The sequence below is a fragment of the Canis lupus genome, chromosome Y, assembly GCF_048164855.1.
Source record: "Canis lupus baileyi chromosome Y, mCanLup2.hap1, whole genome shotgun sequence".
NCBI classification, from domain to species: Eukaryota; Metazoa; Chordata; class Mammalia; order Carnivora; family Canidae; genus Canis; species Canis lupus.
Genome location: NC_132877.1, coordinates 96,582 through 119,247, shown reverse-complemented (window position 1 = coordinate 119,247; position 22,666 = coordinate 96,582). Strand labels below are relative to the sequence as shown.

Genomic DNA, 22,666 nt, shown 5'->3' with positions numbered 1-22,666 from the left:
GTCCTCTCTGTGCCTCCCTGTGCCACTGGCTCAGCTCCTGTGTAGCGTGGGGGCAGCTGGACGTGTGCACGGCCCTGGGTCTGCGCTGCTCTCGTGCGGAAAGGATGCGGTGTCCCACCCACGAGTGGGACGTGAGCTGTGCGCTTTGCGCAGCACGTGTGTCGGGGGGGGACGTCTCCCCACAGCATGCGAGCTGCAGCGGGACTTGGGCTGTGCGCTGCGTGTGTCACCTGCCTCGTGTGCACCTGCTCCGTGGTTTGGTGTTTCATCCACCTGATCCCGTGTTTCCGCGTAGCACCAACCTCTCCTTCAGGGAATACCCGCCGTGGCCGCGGGGCGTCGTCCCCTCTGGGTGTTCGTGCTATCGGCTCACTCAGGATGTCACCTGCGTCCATGTCCCTCAGACGTTCTGTTGCCATCTGGGGACTCCTGCGTCTCCGTTTCACATTAGTCACATGGCTCATGGAGCAGGGGTCACACGGGTTCCCGTCTCCCTTCGCAGCTGGGCCTCTTACAGGATCGTCAGACGTCCGCAGGCGACGCTGATGGGTTCATCCCGTGTCGACTGGCCCCTGGTGCAGCGCGAGCTCCCCATCCGTGCCTGGCTCGTGGTCCTGCTGCGGGTCTGCCTGGCTGCCCGCCTTGTCCCCGTTGCACGTTCTGTGTCGTGACGTGTGTCTGGGAGGTCCCTGCATGTGAGGCCGGCATCATTTCCTGTGGGCGCGTCCGAGTTCCTGTTCCACCCTCACCCGTGGGGGTCACGGGCTATCGCCCATGTCCTCTGGCCACCCAGCCCCTTGTCCTGTGGCCGCAACATGTTCCCGCGGTCGCTCACGTCCCCGCGTCCCGCCCGTGCCCGTCCTGTTTCCCCCAGAACCCGGCCCGCAGGACAGCGGATCTCCGGCTGCAGCCGCAGTGACGCGTGTGACCATCAGGCTGCGACAGTGGGCGCGCCATGCTGCAACCTCTGGCTGAAGGAGCGGGTTTCAGGGGTAAGCAGCACGTTCTCACGTTCCCCCCGAGGCCCCCGGAGAAGCAGGCTGATGCGGCAGGAGGCCAAGGCTCCCCCACGCACCGTGCTGTCCGTGTGGGAGCCGAGTCACAGGCACATGGCGCCGGGTCCGCACACACCACAGTCATGTCTGTGCTCGCTCCCACGTCGGTGCCGCCGTCTCGGTGTCATGAGTCCCCCGGGTAGTGTGTGCATGAACACGTGACGCATTGGCCATCGGGCCCCGGCAGCGGTGCCACGTGACGTGTACGGGCTGGCGATCACGGACGCGGGCAGCGGCGTCCTCGGGCACGTCTGCTTGGCGTTCCTGGTGGTTTGCGGACACGGTATTGGAGGAATGTCCGCGACGCCGGTTCACGGAGACGTGCGCTCGGTTCTCCGTGGTGCTGCTCGTCGCCCAGTGCGTGACCCATGGTCCTCTGCCAGGACGGTTTTCCTCCTGCCGCCGTTCCCGTGCTCGCTCCTTGTCCTGGGGCCTGTGAGGAGACCGGAACCGAGAACCTCCCACCTCCCACGGAGCCGCTGCCCCGAGGGCACAGGCCCCTTCACGGAGCGTGTCCTCTCTGCTGACGTCGTGCAGGCGGCTTTGCTCTGCTAGCGTGTACCCGTAGACTCGGTTCTCACCTGTTCACGTGTCTCTGAAACGGTTCTTTGTGTGACTTGTACGTTAGTTGCTTCGGTGTTTTTTCTCGTTTCCTTGTATCGCTTTTAGCGTCCTGACCAGGCCTGCACGTGAGCCTCCAGGGACTTAGTATTGTTTGTCTCGGCTTCCTTTGTCGTGTGGCCACGGTGGAGACGGATTCGGCTCACTTTTCACATGAGCACCCGTCAGCTTCTGGGATCATCGTTTTGTTTTTTTGGTCGCGATTTCTGCGCTCATCTTTACCATTTTCTTGCAGGTTTTTCTGCCTGGTTGTTCTTTCCTAGCTTCTGCAGTGACTCGTTCCTTCTTGGTCAGCGTCGTTGGTGTAGAGTTGACATGACGCACAGGGAGATTCCCCGTGTTACACGTACAGCGCACTGTGTCTCGTGAACGTGTCCCCCGCACGCGTCCTCGTCAGGGCGGGGAGTGCCGTCCCTGCCGCCAGACTATCCTTGCAGCTGGTCCGCTCCTGGCTCCCTGCCCGTCACACACAGGCTGGCGCTATGTTGCCGCTTCAGGAATATCATGTGGCAGGGACCGTGCCGTGCTCTCTCTGTGCTTCCTGGTGTCTTTCACACGGAATAATTGTGATACGCCCCCCCCCCCTTCCCCCGGCTCACAGACTGCCGGAGGCTGCCCGCTGTGGACACTCGCTGTGCCTTATGTGTTTCCCAGTGGGCCAGCGCTTGGTTGTATCCGTGGTGTTTGCTGAGGAGAGCAACCGTTGCGTGTGTGTGTGTGCACATCTGTATCTCGCAGGCAGCAGATACTCGGACTTGGCATTGTTGGCGACGGGTTTTATAAGAACCTGGAAATGCCTTCCAGAAGTGCTGTCCGTGGCACATCTCCAGGCCGCAGTGCTCGAGTGCGCCCGTTCCCCGCCAACCTCCCTGGCGCTTGGTTCGACCCTTTGACTTCAGCTGTTCCACCGCGTGTGTGCGGGCACCTCCTCGGGGCTTTGTTTCTCATTTCCCTGGTGGTCACGTTGAGCACTTTCTGGTGTGTGTGTGTTTCGCCCGTGCACGTCCCCATCCTCCGCGGCTTCCCTGAGGTGTCCCCGGGGCGGACGCAGGCACACGCTTCCTGTGTGTGTTCTGAGGAGCTGTGACCTGTGTGTGTCCCTGACACTGTGCATGCAGTCCGACGGTACGCACTCCCTGTGCGCCCCGAATCTGCCCTTCCTGGCCACCTGCTCGTCCCTGGCCGCCGGAAGTACTGTTGGTTAGGTGACTTTTCTGGGATTTTCCGTTTACAGAGTCACGCAGTAGACACTTCTGTCTCTGCTGTGGTAAAACTCACGTAAACTGCCATTGGCATCTTACCAGTCGTAAGAGTACGGTCAGACCCGCTCATGACACGTAGCCTGTTGTGTGCCCGTTAGCATGATCTGGTTCCAGAACGTTCTCATCGCCTCAGCAGACCCGCCGTCCCCCAGCTCCTGGCACGCTGTCCGCTCTCTGCGGCCATGGACGGTCTGTTGGGGATTTCTCGGGTCCTCGGAGCCCCTGCACGTGGCAGCAGGTGTCAGCGCTCTGCTCGCGTTCACGGCCAAGTAACTGCATTCCATGTGGCTGGGCCGCGTGGTGTTGACGTGCTCGCCCACGGACGGGTGTGCGTGCATGTCAGATTTGGACGGCTGTGAAGAACGCTGCTGTGCACACGGGCGTGCAGGGTTTGGTTAGAGTCCGTGCGTTCAGTTATTTTCCAGGTGTGTGTATCTACACATGCCCTTGCCCCCTGACTGTGGACTCCATGACTGTTCCGTGTGTAAGCACGGAGGACCCGGGCATGCAGTTTCCACAGCATGGCAGCAATTCACGTCCCCGCCAGCCGTGCACGCGGCCCCCCGGCCTCCATGGCCTGAGCCCACTTGCGGTGGCTGCTCTGTCCCGTCAGCCGTGCATCTGTTGACACTGTCGTGGACTGTGCGTGTATGACCGTGTGTGTTCTCACCTCAGTCGTGCATCTTAAGAGTGGGGTCCTGGTCTCCTGTTGACCTAGCTCGTGTGTTCCGTACCGTAGACCCGCGTGCTCGGTCACTTGTGCACGTGGAGACCATGAGCACGTCTGCTTGAGGGTTAGCATCTCGCTCCAGGAAAGACCTCAGTGGCCTCCTGTGTCCCCGGAATTCGTGTCCGCTTGGCGGTCAGGGTGTCCTCACAGAATGGCCCAGGGCCGTTCCTGACCAGGCCCTTTTCTGGAGCCTTCTGTCTGGAATCGGGTTTACTTTTGCATCTGTGTTCAGTAGAACCCACACGGGAGCCCAGACGTGTCTGCGGTCGGACCCGTTTCTTTCCGGGAAGGTCAAAAGACATTAGTCCCTGTGACTCCCGTGCTCTGCTCGTACGGTCGGTTACTCCGTCCGTGCTCGTTGCTTCCAGCACCTTGGCCCCGGTTCGGCAGGCGATGATGCGCCTCCGTCCCCCGCCATGAATCCCAGTCCTGCCCTCGGGCCCTTGTCGCTCCTGTGTGTCCCGCCAGGGCCCTGGCTCAGCCGTGTGGGGACGCGCCTGCCCCTGCGCAGGCCCCAGCTGGGCGCAGAGGGGTCCTGCGCTCCCGTGTGCGCTGTGGGTTTTCCCCGCAGGCGGTTTATTAGAGTCTCTGACCGGCAGAGGTGGAGCTGGGGAGAGCGCGCGCCCCGTGGTCCTGCGGTGACCCGCTCGAGCCCCGTGCGGGAGGACACGTTACTGAAACTGCAAAGAAGAAACCAGAGAAAGGCGCCGCCCGCGGTCGGCGTCCTGCGGGGGGGTTTCCTCGCTGCTAGCGTCTAATGCCGTGCCGCGCGCCGCCGAGGGTCTGTGGGATGGCAGCGCGCGCTCCTGACCCGCGGCGGCCCCGACGCCCCGCGCCCCTGCACAGACCCTGGCGCTTCCACGTGCGCGCCCAGCATGAGCATGAACAGCCGCCCCTTCCTGTGACCGTGGCAGGGCCGCGTGGGGCCCGGGACTTTCTCCCCAAACGTGTGCACGCGCTCATGGCCAGGCCTCGGGGCTCCACACACCTGGCGGGCAAAGCTTCACGTGGCACGTAGAGTGCCTTGCAGACGTGTCCCCAGGGCTGTGCCACGCGGGCGTGAAGCTGTGCGTGCCCACGCCTTCCTGACACCTGCGGGCCCTGCGGGGACGGCGGACATCCCGACTGCTGCTTTCTGACGCTTGCGCCTGGCGACTCCTGCCGAGGGGCGCTTACCTGCGTTCATGCATTTGAGTGGCGGCCTTCAACTGCCGGTTTCGCCGCTGTGTGCGTGGAGGATGCCGCCTCCGCCTCCCTGGGCTCCTCCCTCCCTCCTTGCGGTCCGAGGCCAGAGCTTCGGTGGCCGTCCCCAGCCTGTGTGCCGGCGCCCCCGCCACACGCCACACCGCTGCCCACGTGGAGACGTTCAGGGGCACTGTTGTCCCTGTCGCATGGCCCGCCCGTCCTCACGCTGTGCGTCCCCTTGGCCACAGTCGTTGCCCACTGCTGGACCCGCAGATTTGGGGGGCCTGCTGGTCGCGTGCTGCAGACCGTCCCCGTCCCCGTCCTGCATTCCCGGCACCCAACATAACAGCTGCCATGGGTGCCTCTTGGCTGCCGGTGTGTGGGAACCGAGTGTGTGCTGTGTTGGGGAGGAGCGTGGGGGCACCGTGCGGGTGGGGTGCACGTTTGGGGCACCTCGTGCAGCGGGCTGTCGGCATCCTGCAGGGCGCATGGGGGTGCTCGGAGGCAGGTGCTGACCCTGCGGCCCTTGTGTCCCCGCTGCAGGCGTGCGGCTGCCCGCTCTACTGGAAGGGGCCGCTCTTCTGCAGCGCCGGGGGAGAGCGCACTGGCTCCGTCTCCGTCCACAAGTTCGTCGCCATGTGGAGGAAGTGAGTCCGGGGCCTGCGCGGGGACGGGGTGGGGAGGGCAGGCGTGGCCCCAGGTCCCCTGCTCCCCGGCCTGACCAGGAGGGGGCAGCGGCCTCCAGGGCACGCGCTGGCCGTCCTGTCCTGGAGCCGCCTCAGGATCACGGCCCGCCCTGGCCCGTGTTGGGGAGGGGCCCGTGCTGCCCTGTGAGGTCATCACTGGGCACCCCCTCACACCCCTCCCCCGCAGGATCCTCCACAACTGTCACGACGACGCGGCCAAGTTCCTGCACCTGCTCATGAACCCCGGCTGCAATTACCTGGTGCAAGAGGACTTTGTCCCCTTCCTACAGGTAGGCCCTGCATCCCCCCGCACGCTCCTCCCCTCCTCTAGGCCCGGCTTTCCGTCTACACTGCACGCTGCCTGGGACTCAGGCTCCCTTCCCTTGGGGAACTGCCTGCGAAAGAGATGGCTCAGGGGCCAGACGCTTTAGGGGTCTGGGGGGGGTGACCTCATTGCCCCCCGCAGTGCAGGGGTGTGTGGGGGAGGTCCTGGTGTGCTCCCTGCGGTGCAGGGTGTCTGGGGACAGCCTAGTGTGCTCCCCGCAGTGCAGGATGTGAGAGGGAGGACCCAGTGTGCCCCCCCATGGTGCAGGGGTGTGAGTGGGGGACCATGAGCAACTGCAGCATTTGGGCTGCGGAGACTCGGGGCGCAGCCCCACTGTGTTGGTGCGGTGTAGGGGCAGGGCTCCGTGTTCTAGAACGGCCCGTGCTCCCCCAGACCCGGTCAGGCCATGGTCGCAGGTGGCAGAGTGGTAGCTGAGGGTGCAGGGCGGTGTTCTCCGATCTGTGCAGCCCATGCAACCTCCTGGGTCATGTGACCGTGCCTCGTAAACGAGGGTATTTGAACCCTCCACAGGGGCGTTTGCGTGGGTCCTCAGTGTGTTCATACGCGTGGAGTCAGTTAATGGTCCGAGATCATGACGGGGCTTGCGGTAAGCCGCCCCGAGCCGCCGCCGCATGAGCCTGAGGGGCACAGACTCGTAGCCTTGGGGTCGTGGTTTGCCCACTGCCACGTGGTTGGGGCGTCTGCACTCGGCAGCCCCGGCGTGTACACTGTGCAGGGCTTGGCGGCGGATATGGTGCTAGTGCCTGGCGGGCTCTGCGTGTGCGCCGCAACATCTTGTGTTTGTGTGCAGGATGTGGTGAACACGCACCCGGGCTTAGCCTTCCTGAAGGAGGCGTCAGAGTTCCACTCTCGCTACATCACCACGGTGAGTCCATGTGCACAGCCTCCGCCCCAGCTCCCGGCCCCAGTGCGCGTGCCAACGAGGACCCGGGTCCTGCCCCAGCACACGTGCAGACAAGGACCTGGGTCTAGGCCCCAGTGAGCATGTAGACAAGAACCCGAGTCCAGACCCCAGTGCTCGTGCCAACGAGGACCCGGGTCCAGGCCCCAGTGAGCATGTAGACAAGGACCCGGGCCCAGGCCCCAGCGCGTGTGCAGACAAGGACCCGGGTCCAGGCCCCAGTGCATGTGCCGACAAGGACTCGAGTTCTGCCTCAGAGTCTGAATGAGGACCCGGGTCCAGGCCCCAGCGCGCATGTGAACAAGGACCCAGGTCTAGGCCCCAGTGCGCGTGCAGACCAGGACCCATGTCCTGCCCCAGCGCGTGTGCGACTGCGGACCCGGGTCCTGCCCCAGCGTGCGTGCGATCGAGTTGGGCGTTCTTGCATGAGGTCAGCGCAGCTGGGTCCTTCACCCGCCGTGAGGACTCCCGCCTCCGGGAGCTGTCCCCGGCCCCCCGCCTGCTGAGGTGTATCTGTGTGTGCCCTGGTCCCCCTGGGCGGTGCAGGCCCCTCGGGGGCGGATAAGCGGCCCCCTGGGTCCCCTGGCCGCCTCCCTGTGGTCTGGGGCACCGTCATTGTCACCGCGCTGCTGGGCCTGTGCGGAGGGGGCCCCGCGTCCCCCGGGGCCAGGCGCCCTGCTCACGGCCTTCCTCCCGCAGGTCATACAGAGGATTTTCTACACCGTCAACAGGTCCTGGTCGGGGAGGATCACGTGCGCGGAGCTCCGGAGGAGCACGTTCCTGCAGGTAGCGGCCAGCGGGGCCGTGGGGCCCGCACCTCCCTGCCCCTGCGGCGCACATGCCCTCCGTCGCCCGCTCCATCCTGCACCCTCCTCTCTCTTCCATCCGCGATCGTCCTGCCCCTCCACCGTCTACCCGCCCACCCGTGCTCCAGCCTCCTTCATCCACCCGCTCTGCACCCTCCTCTGTCCCTCCTCCACCCCCCACCACCCGTTCTCCACCCTCTCCCCACCCATCTCTTCTCCATCCTCCTCCCTCCATCCTCCACCCTCTACCCCATCCATCCTCCACCCTCCTCCCTCTACCCTCCTCCCATCATCCTCCTCTCCTCCCTCCATCCTTCACCCTCCTCCCTTCACCCCATCCATCCTCCACCCTTTACTCCATCCACCCTCCTCCCTCCATCCTGCATCCTCCTCCCTCCATCCCCCACCCTCCTCCCTCCACCCCCCACTCTCCTCCTTCCATCCTCCACCCTCCTCCTTCTATCCTCCACCCTCCTCTCCATCCTCCTCCCTCCTCCCTCCATCCTCCACCCTCCTCCCTCCATCCTTCACCCTCCTCCCTCCATCCTCCACTCCGTCTTCTACCTTTCTCCAGCTGTTCCCTGTCTCTTCTCCATCTTGTATTCTCCGCATCCTCTACCCACCTACCCACCCATTGACCCTCCACCATGCACCATCCACGCAGGAGAAATGACCCATGGGCACTGGGAGCAGGGTGTCCTCTTCACTCAGGTCCCGTGGACACGTGGGCATTAGCGAGGGGGGTGTTGACCTGCCACACAAGGAGGCCCCGCTGTGACAGCAGTGACCACAGGCTGCTTCACGGTGCCAGCAGCAGCCAGGCAGTCTCCGGCATGACCCTGAGCTTGGCGTGCGCCTGGCCTGGGTGCTGTGCTCCGGACGCTCAGGCCTGTCTATGCCAGTTTGGGGCCCCCACCGTCGTAGTGTGAGACGCCTCGGGGGGCCGCACGCACAGAGAGGCCCCGCTGCTCTGGAAGGTGCGGCAGTTCTGCTGGCTGTGTTTTGGCAGAACGTGGCGCTCTTGGAAGAGGAAGCAGACATCAACCAGCTGACGGAGTACTTCTCGTACGAGCACTTCTACGTCATCTACTGCAAGTTCTGGGAGCTGGACACGGACCACGACCTCCTCATCGATTCCCAGGACCTGGCCCGGCACAATGACCACGGTGAGCATGCGGCCCATGGGACGAGGGGACGAGGGGATGCAGGTGCTGGCCCTCGGGGCCCTGCTGTGTCTGCTGCCATGGCATGGTCACCTGCGTGAGATGGCCATGTGCGTGACAGCGCAGGGCACACACGAGCCAGGGACACACGCGGGACATGTGGATATGGACGGTCACCTAGGGGGGCTGTGCAGGCGGCTGAGGTCATTGGAGCAAGTGACCACAAACTGGGACCCTCCAGCGGTCGGATTCATCCTCCCCGAGCTCTGGGGACCTGAGTCTGAGGTCCAGGGGGGACACGCTCCCTCCAGAGGCTCTGGGGAGGGGCCCTACCGCCTCTTCCAGCGTCGGTGGCCCCAGGCGTCCCTGGGCTGGTGGCCGCGTCCCTCCCGTCTCTGTCCTCACGGGGCTCCTCCCCTGCGTCTGTGGCTCCTCCTCTGTCTCTTGCGAGGACCCCTGTCGCTGGACGCAGGGCCACGTGGTCCAGGCGAGCCCAGCTCAGATCCTCACGTCGTCCCACCTGCAGCGCTCTACCTCCATTTGAGGCCCCGCGTCCCGGTACCAGGAGTCCGGGTGTAGACGTGTTCTGGGGCACGCAGTCCAGCCTGCTGCAGCACCCAGCCATCCTGCGGCGGGAGACCAGTCTTCAGGGTGGGATGAACCAGGAGATGTGCAGAGGGACTTTGTCTTCCTCTCCCCGTCTGGCGGGTGCTGCGCTGGGTGGGGCCGAACCGTGTCCCCCAAAATTCATTTGTTGGGGCCACGTTCCCCAGACTCCAGGACGGGACTGTAAGTGGAAGCGTGGGGCTTAGAGGTGATGACGGGCACACGACGTCAGTAGCGGGGCCCCGAGGTCAGGACCCGGTGTTAGACGAGGGCGTTAGGACACAGCGCGCACAGAGGGATGCGCACGTGAGGACGCGGGGACGAGACGGCCGCCCGCCCGGGAGACCGGCCTTGGGGTCACCAGCCGCGACCCCTCGTGGAGCTCAGACTCCCCACCGCCGGGGACGGGACCGGGACCGGGACCGGGACGGGGACTAGGCGGGGGTGTGTCACCTGCCCAGTCGGTGGCGCTCTCTGACCCACGCCCACGCTTGCTGGTGCGGTGCTTGTCACCTGGCGGGTGTGAGTTGAAGGCATTTGGATTCCATCACCACGTGTGCGTGTCGGGCAGCAGAGCGTCTGCAGGTGTGCAAGTGGGCATGTCCCGCCCTTGACAGTGCACTGTCGGGCCCCCGGGCGGCCGCCCACTCTCGTCCTCTGACGTGGGCTCAGGGGCCCCGCGTCCCCCTGCGCTCACCGCCCACTCTGTGTCCGCAGCCGTCTCCACCAAGATGATCGAGAGGATATTCTCCGGGGCCGTGACGAGGTACGTCCCGCCGTCCTTGCCGCTCGGTGCTTCCTGGCGCGGCGCCTCAGTCCGGCCCTAGCTCAGTCACCCCCCGGGGGCTCGTCAGGCGTTGACAGGGAGTGCTGGGGTCACGCGAGGTCATCGTGGAGGACGTTTGTCATGGGAGGTCAATGGTAAGGGGGACACATGCTGCTGTCACACAAGCTCATAGGGAAGCCCCACGCCGCTTCGTCACGTGGTGTCACGGGGACGCCCACACTCCTGCCTCGTGAGATCGTTAGGAGGACACACTCTCTGTCACGGGAGGTCATCAGAAAGGGCAGCAGACGCCGCTGTCACGTGGGCGGGGCCTGGGAGGCCATGAGCGTGAGAGGCCCGGGAGCCACCCCGCCTGGCTGCCACACACGCGCTCTCGCTCTCCCCGTCGACGGCAGGGGCAGGAAGGTGCAAAAGGAGGGAAAGATCAGCTACGCCGACTTCGTGTGGTTTCTGCTCTCCGAGGAAGACAAGAGAACTCCAACCAGGTAGGGACTCGGCGGCCGCCGGCGCGACTCTTGGCGGGGGCGGGCGGGTGTGCGCGGGGTCCTGCGGCGCCGCCCCAGCACGTGTCCCCGCGGCCCGCCGCGCTGCAGCATCGAGTACTGGTTCCGCTGCATGGACCTGGACGGGGACGGGGCGCTGTCCATGTTCGAGCTCGAGTACTTCTACGAGGAGCAGTGCCGCCGGCTGGACAGCATGGCCATCGAGGCCCTGCCCTTCGAGGACTGCCTGTGCCAGATGCTGGACCTGGTGAAGCCGCAGAACGACGGTGAGGCTCCGTGAGCGCGCCGTGGGGCACCCGTGGGGGGCGGCCCCGTGGGCGGTGTCCCCGTGAGGCGACACATTGTCTAGGTGATTCCTCAGCATAGTTGCGACACCTGCCCGGGTGGGGCGAGGTTTCCCGGAGGGAGGGGCACAGCGTGTGAGGTGATTCCCCGAGATGGGACGCCCCCGTGTGAGGAGACATATCGTGTGAGGTGATTGCCCCACTGCCGTGAGCTGTGCTGCCCCCTGTGAGGGGATGGCCCCTCGAGTGAGGAGACACATATGAGGGGATTCCTCGCCGTGACCTATGATGCAGTTCCGTGTGAGGGGACATGTGTGAGGGGACTCCTCTCTCCACTGCGTGAGCTGTGCTGTCCCCGTTGAAGGGATGTCCCCCCCCATGTCAGGGGACACATTGTATGAGGTGATCCCCCCCGTGAGCTGTGGTGACCCCCGTGAGGGGATGTCCCCCCTGTGTGAGGGGACACATTGTGTGAGGTGATTACCCCCGTGAGGTGTGGTGACCCCCCTTTGTGAGGGAGAAGCCACTCTGAGGGGACGTCCCCCTGGGATATTGCCTCAGCCTGTGTGAGGGAAGGTCTGCTCTGTGAGGTGTGAGGGGATGCTCTCCATGTGCCATGTCCCCCTGTGGTACCCCCCTGTGTAGGAGACACCCCGTGTGACGGGATGTTCTTCCTGGGAGATGGATGCCCTGAACGACAGCACGTTTCTCTCGAGTGAGAGGAGATAGCCTCACGTGTGATGCTCCCTGTGTGAGCAACGGCCGTGTGAAGGGCGCCCCTGAGGGAATGGCATCCCCACTGTGAGCTGGTGATGAGGGTGAGCGGGCCTTGGGGAGGCCTGGTCCCGACCTTGCCGCAAGACGCCACCCAGGGTGGGTGAGGAGGTGCCGTCCTGTGTGACGTGATCGCCCTCGTCCCCCAGTGGTGGTGACTGCTGAGTGTGGACCCCACACAGTGCGGCCCAGCCGGCCACCCCCCCGTGCCCCCTCCGCCTCGCCCGTGGGAGGATCCTGCCCTGTGGGGTGAGCACACGTGTCCTTCAAGGGTCAGGGGTGTCCCTGACGCCACGTCCCTCCACCTGTGCTCCAATTCCCCAGCTCGGGGACATGGAGCAGGAGCTCCTGCTGTGGGCGCGGCCCCGGGCGCACATCCCCACCCGGGGACCTCCTGACACCCCTTAGCTGAGGAGCCTGCGGCCGGGGCGCAGCCAGCAGGGGTCGGAGGAGGGCGCTCCCAGGGCAGCGGGACAGGAGGCTGCCCCCGCGGGACGCCTGGACGCGGACGGTTGCTGCAGGGAACCGGGTCTGGGGCGCTGACGGTCCCTGCGCTGGCCCTGGGCCGTGCCCCGTGGCGCCCCGTGGTGTGTGCGTGGGCTCCCCTGCGGCCGCAGCGTCTGTTCCCGCGCGCCGGGCGCTAGTGTGCCGCGACCCACCCACGTGTCCGCCCTGCCGCGGCCGCCGGTGGCGCAGTGCTGTCGGGACAGGTGCCCACCAAGCACAGTAGTGGGCCGATTTTCAAGGCTCCTCAGGACGGGCGCCCACATCCCCCCCCACATGACCATGTGGCGGTTCTCCCCGTAGGGAAGATCACCCTGCGCGACCTGAAGAGGTGTAAGCTCGCCAACGTGTTCTTCGACACCTTCTTCAACATCGAGAAATACCTCGACCACGAGCAGAAGGAACAGGTCTCCCTGCTGAGGGTGAGTGTGGCCGGGGGCTCGGGGTGCCCGCTGCGGCCGCGCCGCGTGACGCACGTGTCTCGTGCAGGACAGTGAGAGCGAAGGCCCGGAGTTGTCCGACTGGGAGAAGTACGCCGCCGAGGAGTATGACATCCTGGTGGCCGAGGAGGCGGCGGCCGAGCCGTGGGAGGACGGGTGAGTGGGCACGGTCGCAGGCGTGGCGGGAGGGCCCGGGTGGTACGCGGGCGGCGGTGCCCCCGACTCCCACAGCCTCGGCCACAGGCAGGGCCCGGGGGCTGCTCACGCGCCTCCCGGCCGTGTGTCCATGGGACAGGGCAGGGCGGGCACGTGGGCCCTGAACCCTGAGGGGAACCCGGGGCGGCCGTGGGAGGGCTCATCCCGGGGTCAGGGGCCAGGTGCCGGGTGCAGCCGCCGCACCCCAGCCGCGCCCGCCCCGGCGCCGGCCTCCACCCCTTTTCTGGACGCAGGCCCGGCAGTGCCACGCGGCTCTGCCCCGACAGCGACCTGTGAGCACCCACCGGGAGGCCCGGGTGACCCCTCCCCGGCCCCACAGCCGCCCTGCAGGGTGTGTGCGCCGTGCCGTACCCCGCCCTGCGTCCTGCCCGGCCTCCTGCCCTCTTGACCCTTGGGTCGCCTGGAACTCTGGGGGTCCATCTGGCCACACACACGCGACGGGCTCTGGTCACACGCGTGCTCCCCATTCCCGTCAGGGGTCCTCACCCACCCACCGCAGGCACCCGAGGGCCCCCGGCACCGGGTCAGGGTCACCCGGGGTCAGGCGAGTTTCCCGTGTGGTTGCGGGCAGCAGTGGAGCCTGTAGGGTGGGAGCCTCAAGTCCACGGGCTCCTGGTCTGCTGGGCCCGGGGGCGGGGTGCGCACGGGGCTGTCTTGGGGGGCTGACCCCAGCCCCAAGGGTCCCAGTGAGGCCGGGCACGTCCAGCCCCCCTCATCCTGCCCCCCAGCTCCTGGCGGTACTCGGCGCTGCTCCTCCGGCTCGCGCTTCCCTGACACCGCGGTGTGCAGCCAGCCTCCCTCCCACGGGCCCTGCCAGCGCCGGGCATCGGTGGGCACTCGGCCACACGGCCAGACGTTTGCCTGCCACCTCGTGGACCGGCCCTCCCGGAGGCCTCACGCTCCCGAGGGCCCCGCGGAGCCGCGGTTCTTGGCTTCCCCCTAACGCGTGGGCGCCACTTTCATGGCAGCGTCGCCTCTGAGAGGCTCGTCCCATTGACGCCGCGTGCGTGTGTGCTGCCGTCTCAGGCTGTGGCCCTGGTGTCCCCGTGTCGGATGCCGCGTCGCTCAGAGCCGCAGGCCGCTTCGTGGGTGGGTCAGGGCCGTGGCCCTTCCTGCCGGCGTGGTTTTGGTACACCTCCTCCGGTGGAGGGATCACGGGGACCGGGTGCGGGTTAGTGGGGACGTGCTGTGCGCCCCAGGCCCCCACGTCCCGAGGGCAGAGCAGCCGCTGTGCGTGCATCTCCGCGGTGCCCTCCGGCCGAGGCGTCAGGGCGAGCCTGCCTGCCTTCTCCCTCACAGGGCTGTGGCCACGGGGTTTCACCTGCACGCGCGTCGGGGGAGCCGCTGGTGATTTCCCCGAACGGGCCCGCGGGCCGGGTGCGGGGTCTCTGGGACCGTTGGAGCCTCGGCACCCCAGCCCCAGCTAGTGGCTGTGGGGTGACCGTGAGCCCGTGCTGGCCCTGTCCTCATCTCGACTCTGGGGTTGCATGTTGCCAGCCTTCCTTGGTCATGGGCATCGGTGCGTCGGCCACACGGCAAATCCCTGTGCCCGTGTGATCCTAAAACTGAGCGTGGAGCGCCTCACTGGCTGCCTGCTGCGTGAGTGTGCCAGAGCCGGCGGGCATCCCCAGGACGCATCTCCGCGTCCTGTGGCCTTGGCCGCTTCCGCCAGGTTTAGTGGCCTCCAGTGCGTGGCTCTGGGTGTCCTGTCCCCCAGCGCTTCCTGATATTTGCTGCCGGCAGGGCAGTTAGTCGCGGTCTGCAGTGGGCGGCGGGCGGCCGGCAGCCAAGTGGCCACGGGTGTGCTGGGCGTGGCAGCCGCTGCAGGGGCGACAGCACAGGCTCTAAGGCCTTGCTGCGTGCACGGCCGCAGTGGTACCCGCCGCTGCCCTGCTAGGACGTCCCCACGACCTCCGTCGGGTGGCCGCCTGTCCTGCGTGGACCCCAGCCCTCGGTGCACACCCAACCTCACACTCCCGGCTCCGTCTGCTGCGTGCAGCCCTCCGTGTGCACGACGTGCTGCCCGTCCCTGTGGGCAGGAGCCGGCCCCGGTGACACGTCAGCGCGTTCCCAGGGGTGACTTCCAGGGGCACCTGGGGCTGGGCGCAAGTGCACCGCACGAGGCAGGGGACAGGGGGCCGTGCCCCAGGGTGCTCAGGACCGCGTTCTTGCAGGTACGAAGCCGAGCTCAGCCCCGTGGAGCAGAAGCTGAGCTCCCTGAGGTCTCCGCTGGCCCAGAGGCCCTTCTTCGAGGCGCCGTCCGCCCTGGGCGCCGTGGACCTGTACGAGTATGCGTGTGAGGACGATGACCTGCCGCCCTCGTGACCGCGCCTCCAGGACGGGCGGGCGCTTGCTGCGCGCACAGCGGCGTGTGTCCCATCGGGACTTCCGTGGGACGTGATTTGTGCCGGACGACAGGTTGTTCTTTCTTCCTGGAAGCTGGTCAGGTGGCCGTCGAGCATTGTCCCTGCCCGTCCAGGGGCCCCACGTCCGTGCAAGGACCCCCGACAGGCAGGACACACGCGGCCCCTGCAGACTCACCCGCCCGGCCGACGTCCGTCCACGTGGAGGGCAGCCCGGTTCCGCGCCTGGAGCTCGCCCGCCGCGTGCTGACCTGTGGGTGTGGGGCAGCCCCGTGTTCTCACGAGGTGGGTCCGGAACATTCCAGGAGGTGTCCGTCCACAGCAGTGTCTGGGGCGCTGCCCCAGCCACCGCCCTCCACGCGGGACCTGCCAAGGAGCACCCCTCGCGTGTACTCACGTGTTTGTGTACATGTACAAAACGTGTAAAGTTAACTTTTATTTGGTGTGTATAGCAGTTTAAAAATGTTTTACGAGATCACGTTTGTATTTTCAAATAAAGAGTTTAAGGATTTTGTGACGGGCTCGGCTTACCCGGCCCTCGACGCGGACACGGCACACTCAGGTCACACAGCAGGCGGGGGCGCTGCTGGGGCGGACGGCAGTGTCAGCACGGGAGACCCCGTCCACGCTGCAGCCCTGGCCCTGTGGCCTGCCGTGCCCAGCAGGGAGGCCCTCCCCACAACCCCTAGCGGTCCCGCCGCCACCAGGGGCCGCGCTCGCCCACAGTGGCTCCCAAGGCCCAGCGGGCACAGGGACGCGTACCACGGGCACACGTGTTTGCCTCCGCCCCCGGCGGGGTCCTCCCCGCACACCGACCTCTCCCTCCCCGTGCACACGGGCATGTCGTCCTCCCTCCCTGTGCACACGTGCACGTCGTCCTCCCCACAGCAGGGGCTCAGGTATGGCACCGGCACGGGGTCTACATGGCAGGGTGCCCGTCCCCCACCTGTCAGGGGAGGGCGTCCTGCGAGGGTCCAGGCCGCACCTCGTCAGGACCCGGGGGAGCGGCCCCTCCCACCCGGCCCTGCCGCTGGCCCACAGCGCCGGACACCCCTATGCACCCAACGGAGGCCCAGCTGTGAGGAGCAGCAGAGCCGCAGCTTGGAGACCAGCACCGTGCTCAGGGCGGGGCAAGCTGGTTCTGGAACCTTCCAGCCGCGTGCAGCAGTAGCCAGCGAGGACGTTGCAGGCAAGTAGGCACCTGGTGGGCAGGGGGGCGGGTGCGCGGGCACCATGGGGGGCCCCAGGCCGCGGCCACGGGGTCGCTCCCCACACACGGGTTCGCGTGTGCAGCTGCGGACATCAGAGGTCACCGGCCTCCCCTGAAGACCGCAGGGCCCCGGTCGGCCGCCCCTGGAGGCCACTGGCTCCCCGTCCCCAGGACCAGGTGGCTGTGGTTGACACGAGGCGGTGACCAACGGGGAACTCGTGACCCCCGATGTGAGGAGTCCCACCGGGGCCTGCATCCTCTTCAGTCCGACGCCCCCTGGGGATGCAGAGGACAGCCCTCAGGACCCGACAGGGACGGATAGGTGGAGGACCGTGCTGGAGGACGGAGCGCTCCGGCCCAGGCCTGTTCCCAGTCGGCGGGGGGCGGGGACTCGGGAGGGGGCGGGGACCTCCCCCTGCCAGGGCCCTGGAGCGCCAGAGCAAGGCCGGGATGCAGAGCGGGCTTGGGGTGCGGCCTCCCCTGCACCCTGACCCCCCAGGCCTGGCACACTGAACCCCCCAACCCTCCCGCGGCCCCCTGGGTTGGGTCACTGACCCCCTCCTGCACCCCAGCGTCCAACGGCACCCAGGGCCAACACACGAACCGCCCCCCACACCCCCAGGAGCCCCGCACCAGTCTCAGAGCCACCCCAGACCCGCGGCTCTTGGAGGCGTGACTAGAGGGCAGCCAGGCAGGAGCCAGCAGACATGCCGAGGACCGAGGGCACCCCAAGCCCAGTGTCTGAAGCTCAGCAGGCCAGGGCACGGGGACCGCCCCTTGCCAGCCTGCGGCCCCTAGGACCCTGCGTGGGCCTGGAGCGCACACTGGGTCGGCTCAGGGCCTGGCCCCCATCCCCCCATCCGGGAGCCTCAGATCGTCCATGCGGCGGACACCTGGTGAGCCCTCTGACCAGAGCCTGAGTCCCCTGCGAACGTGTGCAGGGACCTGCTCCCACCCACCCTGGGCACGGAGGCCACAGTGTCGCCCAGGACCCCATCAGGTGGGACGTCCCTCTGAGCACCCTGGGATGGGGGGGCGCAGGCAGGAGAGGCAGCCCCACGTCCGTGCCCCACGCGGCCACCGCCCAGAGGCCCAGCGGCACCAACCTCCTGGACAGAGATGCCCTCCACATCCACGTCCTCGTTGGAGGAGTTCTCGGAGTCCTCGGACGACAGGAAGTCCACATCAAAGATGTCCCTGCCAGAGACCAGGGGTGGCCCGTTTCCAGGGAGACCAAGGCAGGGACTGTGCCGTGGACGGAACGTGTGTGGATGGCCGAGGGAAGGCAGGACAGGGAGACACGTGGACAAGGCACGGTCCCCAGGACGTGGGCCCCAGCGGCAGCTCTAACACGGTCATGTCCCCAGTGTTGGTGGCGCTACGGGCAGCGTGGACAGTGCTGTGCAGCAGGGGGACGCGGGAGGAGCAGTGTGCACACCTGCCTCCCGCCCCCAACAGCCCCGTCCCTGCTGCACACCCGGGCGGGCCCCCGTCGGGCCAGCGTCCCGTCGCAGCCGTCCCCAGGCCCTGCTCTGGGACACTCGGCCTGGCAGCCCCGCTCCACCCCAACGCAGGGCCGCGGCGGCCTCACCTCTTGGGCTTCCGCTCCTTGGAGGAGCAGCTTCTCGGCTCCCGGTCCCCCGCGGCGCAGCTGGCCAGCGTGTCTGGCGTCCAGGTGGAGCACGTCCCCGCGGGCAGCTCTGCAGGCCGGGAGCCGTCAGCCCGGGCCCCGCGGCCACCCCTCCCCACCCGGGCCACTCTCCCCACCTTGGGGCCGCTTGCTGTCCTTGCATATGGCGTCGAACGGGTTGGCGGCGGGCTCCTCCTCCCCCTGCGCCATGTAGTCCGTGCGCATCAGGGACTTGCGGTAGGCGAGCATGGGGTTCATGTCCCCCTCCCCAAACACGGGCACGCCCTCAGGGATGGAGTCCTGGAAGTGGGCGAGTCTGCGGGCAACAGGGGGCGTGGTGGGGACGTCAGGGGAGACGCCCCCAGGCACCCCGTGGTCCGTCCCCTGCTGGGCTAAGGGCCCCGGAACCCCGCGGGAGAGGCGCCCCCCGCAGCCACAGGGCGATCCTGCAGCACGGACCCCAGCAGCGCAGGCTCAGCCCGCCAGAGGGAGCGGCGACCCTCAGCCCGGGTCATGCCCACCCGAGAACCTCCCATTCCCGCGCCCCTCCCGGGGCCTCAGCCCGGGGCCTGCACACTCACGCGGCCGCGCGCTCCGCGGGCGGGATCTTGCACGAGAACTCGGCCAGCACGAGCAGGAAGCTGAGGTTGGGGAAGCGCTGGCGGGCCTCCTCCTCGGGTACCGGGGACTCGGAGAAGGCGAACGCCAGCCCGCGCCTGGGGACGGGTCCCGCGGGGAGGTGGGGCGGAGGGCGGAGGCACAGACGGGAGGCAGTGGGGCGTCAGGTGGGGCTCCCACGGGACGGGTGGGGTCAGGTGAGGCTTGGGGGGAGGGCGGGTATTAGACGGGGCACAGCACCAGGTGGCGCTCATTGGGGCAGGGTGGCTGGTGGGGGTCACTCCGGGGACAGGGATCGGTGGGGTCACTGCACACAGTGATCAGGTGGGGTCACGCCAGGGACTGGGGTCAGGTGGGGCTGGGACAGGGATCGGATGGGGACAGGAATCGGGTTGGGGTCACACTGGGGACAGGGTCAGGCGGGGTCATGCCTGGGAAAGGGGCTGGGCAGGGGTCAGAGTCGGGCAGGGTCATGATGAGGCCGGGGTCAGGCGGGGGTCACAAGGGGGCAGGATGGGACACCTGGGAGCACAGCGGCAGGTGGCACGGGCCGGGGCATGGGTCGGGCAGGTCAGGGCCCCTCCCGGCATGCACCTGTGGATCAGGTGGGCAGCGTCGCGGGCAGAGTCAAAGCCGAGTGTGAGCGCGAAGCGGCGGGCCAGCAGGCGGATGGAGTAGAAGGGGCCGCAGATGAACTCGATGGGGTCGGAGCCGAGGCCGTACGTGTCCACGTGCTTCTGGAACAGCTGCGGGAGCATAGGGCTGTGGGGCAGGGGTGCGGGCGACCCCGCGGCCCGGCACCTGGCAGTGGCCCTGTACATGCTCGGCTGCAGGGGTGCCGCGCCTGGAGCGCAGGGGGGCGCCGTGTGCGTGGGGCGTCGCGTCCGCGCCCCGTCAGCGCTACGAGGAGGCACAGCGTGGCCTTGCGGTCGCATGAGTGGGGCACAGAGCGTGAAGCCCGCACAGGAGCCGGGGGCTGGCGGCCTGACTGTGCCCCCTGCCCCGGGCACTGACGTTCAACAACACCCAGAGAAGCAAGCGTCTCCTGCGCCCCCCTCCGCGCCCCTCCACCCAGGGCTGAGGCAGCGGGCCCAAGGCTGTCTGCAGGGGACCCTGCAGGGGCTGGGGGGGGGGGGGGGACAAGCACGGCGGCACACTCCGCTACCCACGGCGGGATCTGCGGACGCCCAGGCCGCGGGTGACACCTGCCCCGCCCTCCCCGGCGACCACGGGCTCCACAGGAAACCAGCGAGACTTGGCGGGGGCCTCCGTGGTGGGGACGTGGTGCCAACGTTGCACGCTTGCCCTGGGGAAGCTCCGCATCACTGTTGAGTGTCAGGGGTGTGCACGGTGAGGTGAGTGGGTGTCGCAGGTGTGCACAGCCCTCGGGAATCGGGAAACAGAAGCCGCGTTCCGGAACCCGCGGGCAGAGCCCGTGCGCCAAGTGCCCAGGGAGGGGCCTGCCCCCCACGCCCACAGGCAGCACCAGGGCCGGGACCACAGGGGCAGCGGACACCCCCCGGCCCTGCCAAACACGCGTGGAGACTCAGCCCCGGGGGGAGAGACGGGACCCACGTCCTTCCAGAAACCTCGCACGTCGGCGGCCCCACGTGGGTGCACAGAGCCAGAACCAGGAGAAGGGGCGGACGCGCGGTCTTCTGAGACCCCAATGCCACGGACGTCCACGCGGCCCGCGCTCGAGACCCTCCCCACGCGTCTAAGTCGCCCCTGGTGATGAGAGGCAGACACCCCCGGCTGCGAAGCAGGACCGATCGCACACCAAGCCCGGTGTCCGGGTGGAGGGGTGTGCGCACGGCTGGGCCGCGAGGGGCAGCGGTGCCGTGGCGGGGTGTCCCCACGATGCGGCCCACGCCGGGAGACACTCACCTGCTGCAGGCACAGGAGCAGGGACAGCGCGTTGCGCAGCCTGTCGTTCTGTCTCGTCCTCGTCATGGTCTCCTTGATGATGTCGCCAAAGTGATGATAGTGCTGTGAGCCACACGGAAGCCGTCAGCACCGCCCTGCCTGCGCGCCCACGCTCTCCTCGCCGTGTTCCACGGGACACACTCAGGGCGGCCACGCAGCTCGGACCCCGGGCTCCCCGGGGCCTCCTGGACGGGGACCCCACGGTGCGCTCAGCACCACCTGGGAGGGGGCGCACCCCACACGACCTGGGGCGTTGGTCCTCGCAGCCCCTGCGTCCCGTGAGCCTCAGGCCCACGCAGGGTGAAGACGGGGAAAGAGAAACAGCGTGGCACACACCAAACTCAAGAGTCAAAAAGGGATCGAGACCGGATTTCCCACAAATGACCCCGAACAAGGGGTTCACGTCTCTGTCGTACACCAACACCAAAAGGAGGTCCCGACGGAGCGGCTTCTGGGACGGGAGGTGCGGTGACTGTCCACTGCGGCCGTCCTCCGTGCATGCACCCACGCGGGTACCCGCCACTCCTCCACCCGCCCGGTTGTCCGTCTGTCCACGCAGCCATCCATGTGCCCACCGACTCATCCACCCGTCACAGCCTCCCCTGCCCATCCGTCCGTCTACGCAGCCACCCAGGCGTCGTCCACCCACTTAGCCGCCGACTCCTCCGCCAGCATCTCCCCTCGCGTCTGGGCATCACGCGTTCCTCCGTCGCCGGCCCCCCGCCACGCGGTCGTCAGAACCACTGCCCCCGCCGATCTGGCGCAGACGGTAGTGCCTCGGCTCAGCCCGGCCCTCACTACGCTCACACTCACTCTCGGAGAGGAAAGTGCCAACAGCGGTGCTTCTGTGAACCACCCGGCACAGCTTGAAAACCCAGGACACGACACCCCAAGTGAAAACGCACCCCAGGGCCCAGCTGTGGGAAGAGGTGTGACACAGAACACGGCCCGAGACACCAAGGGGGACGCCGTCCACATGCGCACGTGGGCTCCTCCGGGGGAGGACCCGGGTCCCAACGGGGAGTCCGTGGGTACTTTGCACGCCCGGCGTCGCCCCCAGGTCTGGGCAGCCGCGCACACACCTTCAGGTAGAACTGGTACACGGCGGCGGCCGCGCTCATCTCCAGCACGTTGCACACAATGAGCTTGCAGAACACGGCCAGCATGTTCCTCCTGTGGAACAGCTCGTGCAGCTCGTCCGCGTCCTCCTCCCTGTACACTCGGCGGCCACCTGGGGACACAGCCCACGCCCTGCCTTCCGCCGCCCCTGTCGTGTCCGGGGACGGGAGCCGGGACAGCAAGGGGGCAGGGCCACCAGCGCACATCCTGACCCCAGGGTGCAGGCGCAGACCCAGACCAGGAGGGCCGTGGGCCCCTGCATGTCCGGGTCCTGACCGCCTGCCTGGACAGGCCCCACGCCCCCCTCACAGCACGAACCACAGCGACACACGCCCGGGGATGCAGCTCCAGAACCCAGGGGGTACAGCACCCCAAGCCCCATCCAGGCTCCCCAGGGCCCCTCCTGCCCTGTGCCCTCGGGCTGCCCCCAGCTCTCTCCCCTCCTGCCCCCTGCCTGTCCCACCTCTCCTCCCCCCCCAGAGGTCCCCCCACCTGCCCCCCGGCGCTCTCCCGCCCTCCTGCCCCTGGCTCTCTCCCAGCTCCCCCCCCAGGCCCCCTCCTGCTCCAGGTTGCCCTGGCTCCCTCCAAGTCCCCCCCCACCCCCGAGGCCCCGCACGTCTCCCCCAGGTCCCCAGGAGGCTGACCTGCGGCTCCCGCGTCCTCCAGGAACACGTGCTCCCTGACGAAGGTGAGCAGCTTGCACTGCAGGACGTGATCAGGGACGAAGAACAGCAGCCCCAGGCCCGTGTCCTCCTCGGGGCCCTGGTGGCTCAGGATGAGCAGCAGGTCACACAGCAGGATGAAGGCCTGAGGGGGCGAGGGGTGAGGGGGCGCCCAGGGACAGGACCCCACCCCCACAGGGACCCACCTCATGCGCCGCCCACACAGAGCTCCCAGGGCATTCAGCACCCGGCGCCCTCACCTGAATCCC

General features: G+C 67.7%; 2 protein-coding genes across 2 annotated transcripts in view; one reads left to right on the top strand and one right to left on the bottom strand.

The window, feature by feature from the left end:
• The window catches only part of LOC140629131 (serine/threonine-protein phosphatase 2A regulatory subunit B'' subunit beta), a 36,440-nt gene extending 20,694 nt beyond the window's left edge, over positions 1–15,746 (top strand). Inside the window, exons 3-13 of the mRNA XM_072818620.1 lie at positions 5,397–5,500; positions 5,727–5,829; positions 6,676–6,750; positions 7,486–7,572; positions 8,602–8,758; positions 10,079–10,127; positions 10,544–10,633; positions 10,742–10,917; positions 12,517–12,635; positions 12,703–12,809; positions 15,044–15,746. Of these exons, the coding sequence (XP_072674721.1) occupies positions 5,397–5,500; positions 5,727–5,829; positions 6,676–6,750; positions 7,486–7,572; positions 8,602–8,758; positions 10,079–10,127; positions 10,544–10,633; positions 10,742–10,917; positions 12,517–12,635; positions 12,703–12,809; positions 15,044–15,194 (1,218 nt within the window). The 3' untranslated portion in view covers positions 15,195–15,746. The remainder of the gene's footprint in view (positions 1–5,396; positions 5,501–5,726; positions 5,830–6,675; positions 6,751–7,485; positions 7,573–8,601; positions 8,759–10,078; positions 10,128–10,543; positions 10,634–10,741; positions 10,918–12,516; positions 12,636–12,702; positions 12,810–15,043) is intronic.
• The window catches only part of LOC140629042 (cohesin subunit SA-2-like), a 48,311-nt gene continuing 41,293 nt past the window's right edge, over positions 15,649–22,666 (bottom strand). The window contains exons 25-33 of the mRNA XM_072818439.1: positions 22,380–22,542; positions 21,699–21,847; positions 20,578–20,679; positions 19,285–19,436; positions 18,654–18,788; positions 18,210–18,388; positions 18,034–18,142; positions 17,549–17,639; positions 15,649–16,718 (exon numbers count right to left, since the gene is read on the bottom strand). Of these exons, the coding sequence (XP_072674540.1) occupies positions 16,704–16,718; positions 17,549–17,639; positions 18,034–18,142; positions 18,210–18,388; positions 18,654–18,788; positions 19,285–19,436; positions 20,578–20,679; positions 21,699–21,847; positions 22,380–22,542 (1,095 nt within the window). The 3' untranslated portion in view covers positions 15,649–16,703. The remainder of the gene's footprint in view (positions 16,719–17,548; positions 17,640–18,033; positions 18,143–18,209; positions 18,389–18,653; positions 18,789–19,284; positions 19,437–20,577; positions 20,680–21,698; positions 21,848–22,379; positions 22,543–22,666) is intronic.